General features: G+C 41.2%; 1 protein-coding gene across 2 annotated transcripts in view; it reads left to right on the top strand.

Annotated features, from left to right (window-relative positions):
* LOC111268939 (aquaporin-3) overlaps nt 1-11,388 on the top strand; it is a 16,583-nt gene extending 5,195 nt beyond the window's left edge. For both annotated transcript variants that reach the window (XM_022848189.2, XM_022848190.2), the window contains exons 4-7: nt 2,065-2,281; nt 5,624-5,787; nt 6,019-6,236; nt 10,486-11,388. In XM_022848189.2, coding sequence (XP_022703924.1) covers nt 2,065-2,281; nt 5,624-5,787; nt 6,019-6,236; nt 10,486-10,654 — 768 coding nt within the window. In that variant the 3' untranslated portion in view covers nt 10,655-11,388. The remainder of the gene's footprint in view (nt 1-2,064; nt 2,282-5,623; nt 5,788-6,018; nt 6,237-10,485) is intronic.

Genomic DNA, 11,388 nt, shown 5'->3' with positions numbered 1-11,388 from the left:
TATAAGGTAAATTTGTCGTTCAGTGGACAGTCAACAAGCAACTTTGACTTTTATCACTTATTTTATTTCACGATGACGTTCAAGCTCGTTACCATCATTCCGCATTCGTAGACCAGATCAGTGTAGCAAACCTAGTTATCTGACGCTGAAAAAGAAAAGAGCTATTTTTGCCAGCTAAAATCATATCGTTTTCGAAGAGAGCGAGAGACAGACAAAGAGCAGACAAACAGAACTCTGTACACGAGCCGAAAAAGGTGCGCTGCTGGTAAATGAGGTTTAAGGTCGTGACGCTAATGGAAGCGTTAATGGAAAAGTTTCATCTGCTCGTTGGCTTTTATCAAGAAATGACTAAAAAGCTATATCGATTGACTTGGTTGAATATTCATTGTTACGCTTTTTCTATCCCATGTCATTGACGGAAGCAAAAAGAAACATATTTAATACGGGTTGGCAATGGCAAACGTGAATTCGATGATTTTACACGTAATCGTAGACGAGCGGGCGTGTTAGAAAATGTCGCCCAATTACCCTACGTGTCGCGAATAAACAAACTCGTGCATGTACAAACGGATAAGATGGGTTAAATTAGTTTATATATGTAGTACAGTTAAGGTGCTAACACGCACGTTATTGGCAGCTGTCCTTCAGTCTCGTCCTTGAAGACGTAAGGACCCTAAATGTATTTTTCTGGCCTAGCTAATAAGAGAATTACAACGGTAGACTAAGGTTAAATATTGAGAGACAGATTCTGTTGGAATGAGCTGCCCTTTAAGCCTCGCTGTGTCTCGTTTTTAGGACCTAGTGATATACACGCGTAAACACAATTTGACAAATAGGTAGTTTTTCCTTACGTCACTAATTAAGACCTCACACGACTCGATGCAACAGCCTAAACAAAAAGACGTTGAGACGAATTGCATTGCGTAAGATAGACTGAAATAGATTACCTTGATAGATTACCTTGAAGTCCTCTTTGAAAGTGAACTTTTCCTATTTCTTAACGAACATTTATGATAAATGGACACTTATTCTATCTCGAATGGCTATAACAACAGCTTTAGTTGCCTGACAATTATAATTTTTTTTCACGGTTCAAAGTATACAATCATACGCTAGAAGAGCGCTTTGTTCGAGTACCTAGAAGCGTTGCTACGTGCATTGTAATTGTCATCTCAACCCATATCAACCCAATCTGTAGCAGTATTAATCCCCTCGTAAGCAGACCCTCTTAAGGCACACGTATACGTTGGCCGCTCGAAGTAAGAAATTTGTCAATACCTAATAGGCGTCTTTGATAGTATTAGTCTACTTAGTCCTTAAGATGATGTCCAACATAAACGGCGATGAAATTTTTTCCTTAAGGTCCAGTGCGTACATTGGAGAACGTCTTGAAACTTTATAGATGTCAATATATGCCATTTTGGCTAAATACGAGTAACAAAAATCAGGTGGTCCGGTTTTTTTAACTAGATTTTTTCAAATTTATGGATTAATTTGATTCAGTCGCCACCAAATATATCTAGCAAGCCGTTGTAATCGAGATTGGAGCCTCACATGGCCATCTATTGTGTGTCCGTCTTTTCTTTGATCGATTAAAGATCGTTGGAAGTCGCAAAAACTTATCATGAAGTTATCATGACGGATAACTAAAACTGAACGTTTCGTGCTTTACGTCCGATACAGGCGAATGGTATTCCATTCCACTTGATCCGGTCTGTTGAATTTTTGGTGCATTGAACTCATGCAGAAGTACCAACTGCGAACGTTTAAACAATATCCGACGTCCATTTAATACTGTACGTTCAGAAGGTTATGTTGTGCTACCATTTTTATTTTATTTTCGTATTTTATGGTGGTGAGACTCGCTTTCAGTACCGACACGTTCACTTAAGGCCTATTGTCTACTCCACACACAACGACGTAACACTCGCCCACGTTAACAATGGACAGTTTACGAATGAACTCGCCTATAGAGCTATTATTTCGGGTGTTAATACCAGCGTTCGAAATGGCTATATGAGCAACTATTGCATGATATATTACAATGATCTTTTTATTTTTCAGTTGTTTAATATCGCCGGACCGTTGAATGTAGCGATCTCAGGGATCTCAAACGCATTTCTCGCTAATGTGGCATGTGCGGGTGGAGTATTCCTCGGCATGGCGACGGCCATGTCAAATTCGGGCGCCCATCTTAACCCAATTGTTACTACGTCTTTCGCGTCTCGTGGGCTATTCCCGTGGAAAAAAGCTCCACACTATATAATCGCCCAATATCTGGGTTAGTTAGCTAAGTTACCTTTTCAAGCAGATTCTGACACGTTAAGCAAAATGTGCTTCGGTCGATAATATGCTATAGCACCTTAATTATTAGTTTATTTTTACCAATACTACCAACAACTACTAATACTATTTGTAGGGTACAAAACTGAATAAAATATTTATGCAGCTAGTTTTGGTGGGAGTAACCAGTTCACTCGAAAACGAATCAGTCGATCTCACCACACGTAGCACAGTACATAAAGCCTGCAAGCTTTATAAATCACAAATCTCTGGAATACTAATGAATAATATATAAATCTACTTTATACATACTGGAACACAATATCAATAAGCTGGGCTCCCTTAGCTTTTTTCAAGGCGGTCATTCGCTTCGCCCAGCTCTTGGCCACTGCATAAAGCTGGCCCTCTTTCTGAAATTTGGCCTTATTTTTATTTAAATATATACACCGTAAATTGTCGTAGGCTAGGACCGCTCGGGCTATCAACAATAGGGGGGTTTACGCTTGAATAAAACCGATGTCTAGGGTGGTACGTGGGCCAAGGTCATTGTTGGTCCTTTTTTTTTAACGAGGCTATAAGCTCTGTCCGCTATCAGGAGATGGTTTCAGGCATCCTTGTATCCAAATCGTTGAAAAAGTTCGTGAAATACGAGACCAATAACGTCGTCGCGTTATTGAAGGATTACCACAGTGAACAACCGGGGGAGCGTCCAATGGCCCCTAAATCATGTGCCATAACTCCGCTCGATTTTTTTTTTGGTGTGCTACAGCAGTACACGGACGGTAAACAAACACAACGAAAATGAGCGCGCTTCTGTTTAGGAAATAAAGAAAGTGTAGGAAAAAAGTAGGGACAAGTTTGTTGAGCAACTGCCGTGAAGGAATTCAAGGGAGCCCACCTAATTGATGTTGTATTCTATTAAAATGTTAAATGTACAAAGCTTGTAATAAAAAAAAAATATTTTCCTTTGCTGGCGCCATTTCACACTAGCTTTCAATAATATATAAGTATAAGGACGAGCTTATTGCGCAAAACTTAGTCACGATAATAAGTCTAAAGGTCGTCCGTAGTAACGTACCTTGGCCTTACTCAGCAGTCATCACAAATCCGTTCGAGATGAACGCTCGGCGGCACTAACTCGATACCACTTGTTTGGCAATCTTTGTTTAGTTTGAGGTGAAAACCCATTGACACGTTTGTACACAGCGACGATGACAGTTAACAGGTGACTATATGAAATTGAATATGGCTGAAGTCAACCCTTTAAAGCACCCATCCACCCAGTTGTAGTAGTGCCATCCTAGACCTTGCCTAATAAACAACGTAGTTGTCTTCAGTGTGCTGAGAAACAGCTAAAACTCGATACGGCCAACGGCTCATCAACGCACGCGCATAGGCTCACAATCGACTACGAAAATGTATTTCCGCTTGTTAACAAGTGAGGTAAGGCCATAATGTCGTCGTTACGGGCAGGACGGCCAGGGGCACCCTCCGTTCACCTATTCAATGTGGCACGCGGCTGTCTCAGCAGCAGAACTGGATTATGTGTGAAATGGTATTTACGATTTTCCTCATCAATGGTCTATTCAGTTTATAGAATAGCCTGCAAACATGATCCATAAGGTAACTCAAATGACATACAATTTGGATGATGAGTGCATTGGATGCTTAATTATAAAAATGATGATGAAATCGATCTGTTAAACGTTTTGAATGCCACAGACAAATACATTCGGTCGATGTGCACGTTTACACAACAGACGATCTACTACCTATGCCACCCTGCGTAAACCTATATCTTTATAGAAGCACCGATCACTCGGTTGGTTGACGCAGAATCTTTTATCTATCCGATAATATACTGAGCTGTATAGATATGGAATGCTTTCGTGTACGTTTCTGACCCTCGTTGGCCCATCTTTTACAGTATCGGGGAACCTGTGCGATGGATTGGCTAGTTGAGATATTTTTGCCTGTTGTATGGTATATGTCAATCCGCAAAATTTTATTCTTGTATTTTTTAAATTTTTTGTATTTGTTTGTAAAAAAAAGACTTTAACGCTAAGGCAGTCGTTGACTATTGGGGGATCGTGTTGCTATGGTGATCTGTTGCAGTTTCAAGTGTGAGAACGCAATATGGCTTAGGGTATATCCTATTAGGCAAGCAGGGTTTAAATCGAATACGAGGGAACAATACAACGAATCAAGACACCAAATAGTGCTATCCACTCTAGCAGCTGTATCACACAAGTGGAGTATAACCGATCAAAAGCGTAAAATTAGTTAGCACGAAAAGCAATGTAATAAGGAAATGAAGACACGACAGCGCGAAGATCTGAGGTGGCATGGGCTTACGATCGCTGACCGCGCATTAGATAACAACTTTACTCTAATGATAAAATGGTCCTCGACCTTTTACTAGCGCATGCGCCGAAAGCCAAATATTTGGGTTTTAGTGGTCGGTCGGCAAAAGGCGCTATATATATATATATATATGAATGCATTTGGCCAGTCATTCCGGGCGGGACAGGGATCGGAGAACGGACTCCCAACAAAACTAGTATGCATCTCATCAGAAAATGGTTCGTTTAAGACCAAAGCTAGCACCTATCAACAATGAAACAATCGACTAATTAACACATTGATTTGCCAATCGCCTGTTCCTGTTCAGCACCCACTTATGTCCCATCTGAAAGCTATTCTCAAACGTGAAACAATCTAAAGGCTAGTATTTAAAAATATGCCAATCAATATAGCAGCTAATAGCAAATGCGATATTACAAGGATGGCCGAAACCTATGTAAGGCTGCGTAAGAAGATAACGTTTCACACGCATAGCCCTTCACTTACTGAAAGTTTACTATGAATGCGCACAACGATGAAATCATAAGTTTTCATGGAAAACTCCCATTGAGCTGTATTTTTTGTTCAACTTCGTGAATATCAAGCGCGAGTAAAAAACACGAAATAGAAACATTTCTGTCTATAAAGAGACGGTGGTTTAGTCCTTTATTTTAGTGCACGTACGATACAGAGTAACACTACGTAGGACAGAGTAACACTAAACTGGTTTTATATATTATAAATCCTTGCGGATTTTAGCTCAGTGACTCCAAAACTACCAGATCGATGGGGATGTAGCGCAATCAGCGATGTGATTTGACTACATCAGCATAGATCTAGGTATGTTGAATACAGATCATTTGTCACATTTAGGGGGTGAACAGTAAGTTCTCAATGGGTCCCTAAGTAGTTTTTTACGGAAATGTCAAATTTATATGTGTTCGACCACAGCCACCGTGGGTAAGAAGTAACGCTAACGTTGGCTTGCTTCTTTCAGGTGCTTTTGTTGGAGCAGTCATCACGTACATGAACTTTGCCGAGGGGATCAACAAATTCGATGGAGGCGTACGTGTCTTTGGTGGAAGTCCCAACGCTACTGGGATATTCTTTGCCACTTACCCCAATGCTGGCGTATCAATTATTACCTGCATCTTCGACACGGTATGATTACGTACTCTATTTGTATTTGCATAACTCCAAAGTTTGCGTGTTTCCCTCCGCCGAGGTACGAACTTTTATCTTATATATATCTAGTTCATGATATGAAGGCTGCCTTATACTAGAAAACTGTCACATACTTGTGGAGAGAAACAAATTGTACTGGAATATGTTAGTGTTAATTTGTCTTGCATCTATCCGTAATAATAACGCCTATACTTGTATGTGCTACAGATGCTCTGCAGTGCGCTTTTGCTATATGCAATTTGCGCCATTACGGACGAATATAACTCGAGAATCCCTATCTATTTGTGGGCTCCGTGCGTGTCGTTCATGGTCATGATAATCATATCGACCCTTAGCTACAATTGCGCTGTGGCAATGAACCCCGCAAGGGATTTGGCACCCCGACTCTTCACCGTAATCGCTGGTTACAGTTTTGAAGGCTTCTTGTAAGTACTATTGACGTTCTCCAAGCGCTCTTATCAAATCTTGTTACTGTAGACTCCCTTAAAAGAGACCAGGTATGTCCCCTGGACCCCTAAGAGTGAACGCTGAATCAATTATTTTTATTAAATAATTTCTTTCTTAAGGCTAAATATCTTACACCTCTTTTTGAAAACAAATTCATTTTAGTTTTAATCAAAAACAAAAAAAAATGCAAGAAAACAGAGGTTCGACTATCTACGGCCAAACTTTTTGGCAATAAAAAAATAAAACCTTGAATTTAGATGAAATTCCTAATAGTGAATCTCGCGAAGACGGAAATACGGACTGCTTCCTATAACTTTATCACGCGTTTTAGTGATGATTACCATTTACACTCTGTGCATATATAAACATATTCGTAAACACAGTGCTAAAAATTATTCACAAATAATCTCAGAATATTATAATATAGTTCCGGTACGGTGTAAGGCTTCCTAGGGAGTGTACCTGTAAAATTGTCCCCATTTAGAGCAGATAGTTCTCAATGGATTTTTGTAAGTCCGCTGTATTCGGTACTAAATGGTAACTACGAAGCATTTGAACAATCTATTCCTCTCACGTGTCCCTTATCGCTTTTGTGCTGAGAAAGTCAACGTCGACTTCAACGAATTTACATTTCCGGTCGCTGAAATTTTCCGTGAAGGAAGAAGTGCGCGAAAAGTTGGAGCACATTCTGAATTTTTCACCGAGAAGCGGCGGCGTGTTGGCAAGAAACTAGGCGAGTCTGTCTCCAGCTGAATGGTGCAGTCCCAATGTACTTTTTTTTAAAACGATGCCTTTAGCCGCATCTAGGTGCTTAGTGTTCTCTATGGTGAAATTCTATCGTATGACGCCGTTCACTTCTGCTGCTACTGAAACGACTTTCAAGATGGAAGAGACGTTGAGATGGCCAGGCACTGACAATTCTTAGTGATAACTATCGCACCCGATGCCTGTTTATACTATTCACCTGCATCTGATATGAAACTGCACCCATCGTACGCTGTGCACAGCTCTGACTGCATGAAACTGTTGACTTACCTCAGAGGGATGCCCAATATAGCAAAGGTATCTTTAGCTGCCATCTTGTGTCCGTTTCTGAACTTCCATCTTTATGTGAGGTTCATTGTTAAATCCGTGGTAAGTGTATGCAGTCCAGCTAACGCTTGCTATATCTAAAACCTATTAGACGATTAGGTGATCTGTTCACAGAAGTAAGTTCGGGTAAGTCCCTTGACAGCGAAGAGAACAAAGACTTAGTGTCTTCTTATGCCGGTCCAATAGGTTTGAGTAAATAACGTCAATTCAGGGACTCCATTGTCGATCGTAATGGTTTTCTTTAAATGTGGATGTTAGCAAATCGGCCATGCTTGTAGTTAGTTTTGCTTTTGCGGAAATTGTTAATACTGAATCCGTAGACATGAAGTCAAATGCTGCTTACCAGTCCACAAATACAGCATAATTGATGAAAGATCCGAATAAATTTCCGCATAAAAATCCGCGTAAAATGCTTAATATCCATTGGGAGAATCCTAGGGACCGTGGCCTCCTTCTTTCTAAATGTATGTTGCTCTTTGAAAATTCCGCTCACCTTTTCCAGGACCTGCTCAAAATTTGTGCTAAAAGGTAGAGAACAAGCCTATAGCGCACTTGAAGAGCGCACTAGCTCTGCAAGAGAGCTAGTGCGCTCTTCAAATGTTTGCTTCAAGCTGTCTGGCTCGACTATTCTGATCGAATGCAAGCTTTCCAGCGCTTTCATCACATCAAGGACTATGCATTCCTTTTCTAGGACTCGCCATTTTCTTATCATTGCGTCATGGCACGCTGTAATAAGTGAACCGAGCCACTGAGGGATAATGTAGTTTGTACAGAACATTCTGATAAAACGGTCAGTAAGTATAGATGCGTTGCAGTACATCTTCACAGATAATTTGTGCAGATCGGCCGGATTTCCGCCTGGAGCCTAAAGTCTTCGCACGTTTTCGCACCATCAAACGCAGACTATGTCTGTCTAGACGAGCGAGACGTGTACCGCACGCTGAATAATATCTAGGCAGTGGGCATAGATGTCGGTGTCGATTAAGCCAGGTACCGGGATTACTCCATGGGCGCGTTCTAGCAGTTGCAGGTCCATCCCGATAAGCACGTGCTCTTACCAATATCCGTTCTCCTTTAGTGAGTCTTCGGAAAGAGACCCTCTTTCTGCTAGCATTTTTGGTAAAGACATATATAACAGAGTTCCCTGCGCAGCTAGGCAGTGTGGGCACCTGCTGTGAACTGACTGTCCAACAGTGTTGTTCATTTAGCGTGTTCCGGGATGCTGTCATGGGACGGTCTAATCAAGTATAGGAGCACCCAGCCACCATAATAGGTGACTCATTATCGGTTGAAGACATGACCTGAATTCCACTAACGAGCTCGTGTCAAAGTCGAGTCACTATCCGTAGGACGTACCTAAGACGTCGCCGCCTCCGGACGCCGGACAGCCCTACCATATTAGTCATGGCTAGTTAGTGTCAGTGCGAGGTCTCCGATTTGGCGGTTATAGAAGACTAATATTCGGTCACTAAGACGGTTGGGCCTGGCTACTCTCCAAAATACAGTTGCACAATTCTTAGCGTCTCCTAAAGTTTCGCCATGGTCCCCGTCTTCGTGTGCGAGCGTGGGACTAGTTGCATAATCAAGGATTTCTGTGGTAGGACGGGACGGGTGCCTCACTGCGTTTGGTTCAGGAAGTCTCCAATCGTGGGGCCACCACTGGTTCGCCTTAAGATATTCAGATGTCGTTGTAAACTTTTTTGAAGTTCAGAGGGGACGTTAACCCGATCAGGGCTTGTTGTTTGAAATTGACTCGTCTCTGCAGGCGACGAGAAAGGCTGATAAGGCGTGTTGTTCGCCCTCAGAAAGCTATTGGCGTATTGATCTTCACCCCCTAAAGAAAGCTTAGGTCACCTGGCAATCCTTTTAGCAACTCTCCGCTGTAGCAGTATCGCCTGCTGGTAACGAATTACGGCTTGTGATGTTATTTGCGAGGCTGTCGTTGACGGACTTGATCGAAAAAAGAGGCCGACACCACATCGAGTTTGAACTCTGAGGAGCGCGATCTCAATGTTTATGCAAAGGTTTTTAATGTCGAGACAAATCCCCTTCTTCGAACTCCACACGTTCTTCATGTATATTGCTTGGAGAAAGCTTATTATCGGGCCTATCGTGTCGAGGCATTCGTTTCTCTAAAAACATGTCCATCCTCAACTGAAGCCTGTACGACTATAGAGCCTTTCTGGCTAGTAGCTTTTGTGAGGCCGGCTTCAGTCCATGCTGTCGCCGAAAGCCAGCACTAACTTCATCGGCAGGCTTATTAATGACGGAAAACTCAGCTGTTCCGATTGTTTTTTTTTGTTTTTTTAAATTGCTCGCCGCATTTCTGGTTGTCGATTCTATTTTTCAACACTTGAGGTCAGCTACAGCATGCTGTAGTGCTTTCATGCGACGAAATAGAAACGTGATATATCGGTAGTGTTATTTAAGCACCGCTTCGCCAGTAGCATTGAGCTGCGTGGTACACTCTGTTATGAAGAATCAATTTTACGTAGAAAAATTATTAGTTCTCGGTAATATTGAGTCACATAAATATACCGATTTTGATTTGGAATATGACTCTATTTTAATAAAGTGAAACAGATCGATATCTTTGTTTACCTCATGAAATTGAAGTACGGTTAGTGATTTCATCAGTTGATATATTTTTGGCCTTGACACTGATGTATTACCTAGACGGTTAAAAATAGATAAGATCTTATTTGATTGTCAACGTTCAGAATTTTCTCACAGCGCAGATTAAGATTTTTGCATCGCGCAAATAAGGTAAGGTAATTTAGATTGTGGAGTTTCTGCTAGGACTGCTAACGATAGATATGTCTGTCTACTGAATGTGTATGAGCGTTGCTTTTGAATCGCCGAGATCGTTGTTTTGGTGTTGGCCAATAGATGTTGTCTATATTGCACTGGGGTCTACAGAACACGCACGCAGGACACGCATACTGCGCGTAACCGTAAATCGATTCAGAGGAAGAGAGACGAAATGTATATACTTTGAAGTATATATATTTCGCCTCGGTATATTTCTCTATTACAATCTATATATATATACCCACAGAGTTTATTGCTCATGACACTATTTCAAGATGTAATAAGACGTCTACAAATAAATCTTATTTCATCCCATTTTCTTAGGCCACACGGAGGCGTATTTTGGGTTGTGGCCACATTTGTTCCGCATCTAGGCGGCCTTATTGGAGCCCAGTTCTACCACTTCTCCATCAGTCTCCAGAAGCCCGGTGAGCAGGATCGCATTGAAGAGGCCGCTGATGGGAAACTCATGAGGAGCAACACCTCTGAGTGATTTATGGCTTTCCACCGATATCTCTAGAGTCGGAGACAAAAACGACTGGCTTTCTTCCAGCATCGCTAAATGTTAAATGTTCAGCAAAAATTGCAGAGGCACGAAGTCCATGTGTCAGTAGTAAGGGACAGTCACTTAGCCAAGAAAACGTTCCATGAACGTCGATTTCACGCCAACTTCAATTTGACTTATTTTCTGCATGGATATCGGATACATGGGGAAGATTTTAATACCGGTAATATTTTGTCTGAACGCCAAAGTGAAGCGAAGTTGCCAGAGGCACGATTGAGGAAAAATGGCGAACCAATGCAGCCAAACGAGGTACCTTTATCGAATACAGATCTTGGGATCGTTGAGGTCAGCGTCACTCCTGGAGATACACGAAGACTTTAGTGAATTCTCTTTATTCGTAGGCCTTTTTTTACGTATATTTGACTTTCTGCTGGTGTTAATTAACTGGACGTGATAGAACGTGATGCTCAATGTTTTTTTACATGCTTGTAAATAAAAGCCAAGCTGTCAGTTGCAAAAGGGTGGATACTTTCTACACCTAAAAGTTGTCAACAGTGAGAGTGTAGGACAGTTTATTATATATATATATATATATATAATATAAGATACAGCAACCAAACGTATATGCATATATCATTGGACAGGGTTGAAGTCTGAAAAGATTGTATTATACAAATAAAATTATAAATAAATGTCAATATCCCTAGTCAATTTTAAGACAA

The sequence above is a fragment of the Varroa jacobsoni genome, unplaced genomic scaffold, assembly GCF_002532875.2.
Source record: "Varroa jacobsoni isolate VJ856 unplaced genomic scaffold, vjacob_1.0 scaffold_1333, whole genome shotgun sequence".
In the NCBI taxonomy this organism is placed as follows: Eukaryota; Metazoa; Arthropoda; class Arachnida; order Mesostigmata; family Varroidae; genus Varroa; species Varroa jacobsoni.
Note: the sequence above shows the minus strand (reverse complement) of the source record. Positions and strands in the feature narration are given on the sequence as shown.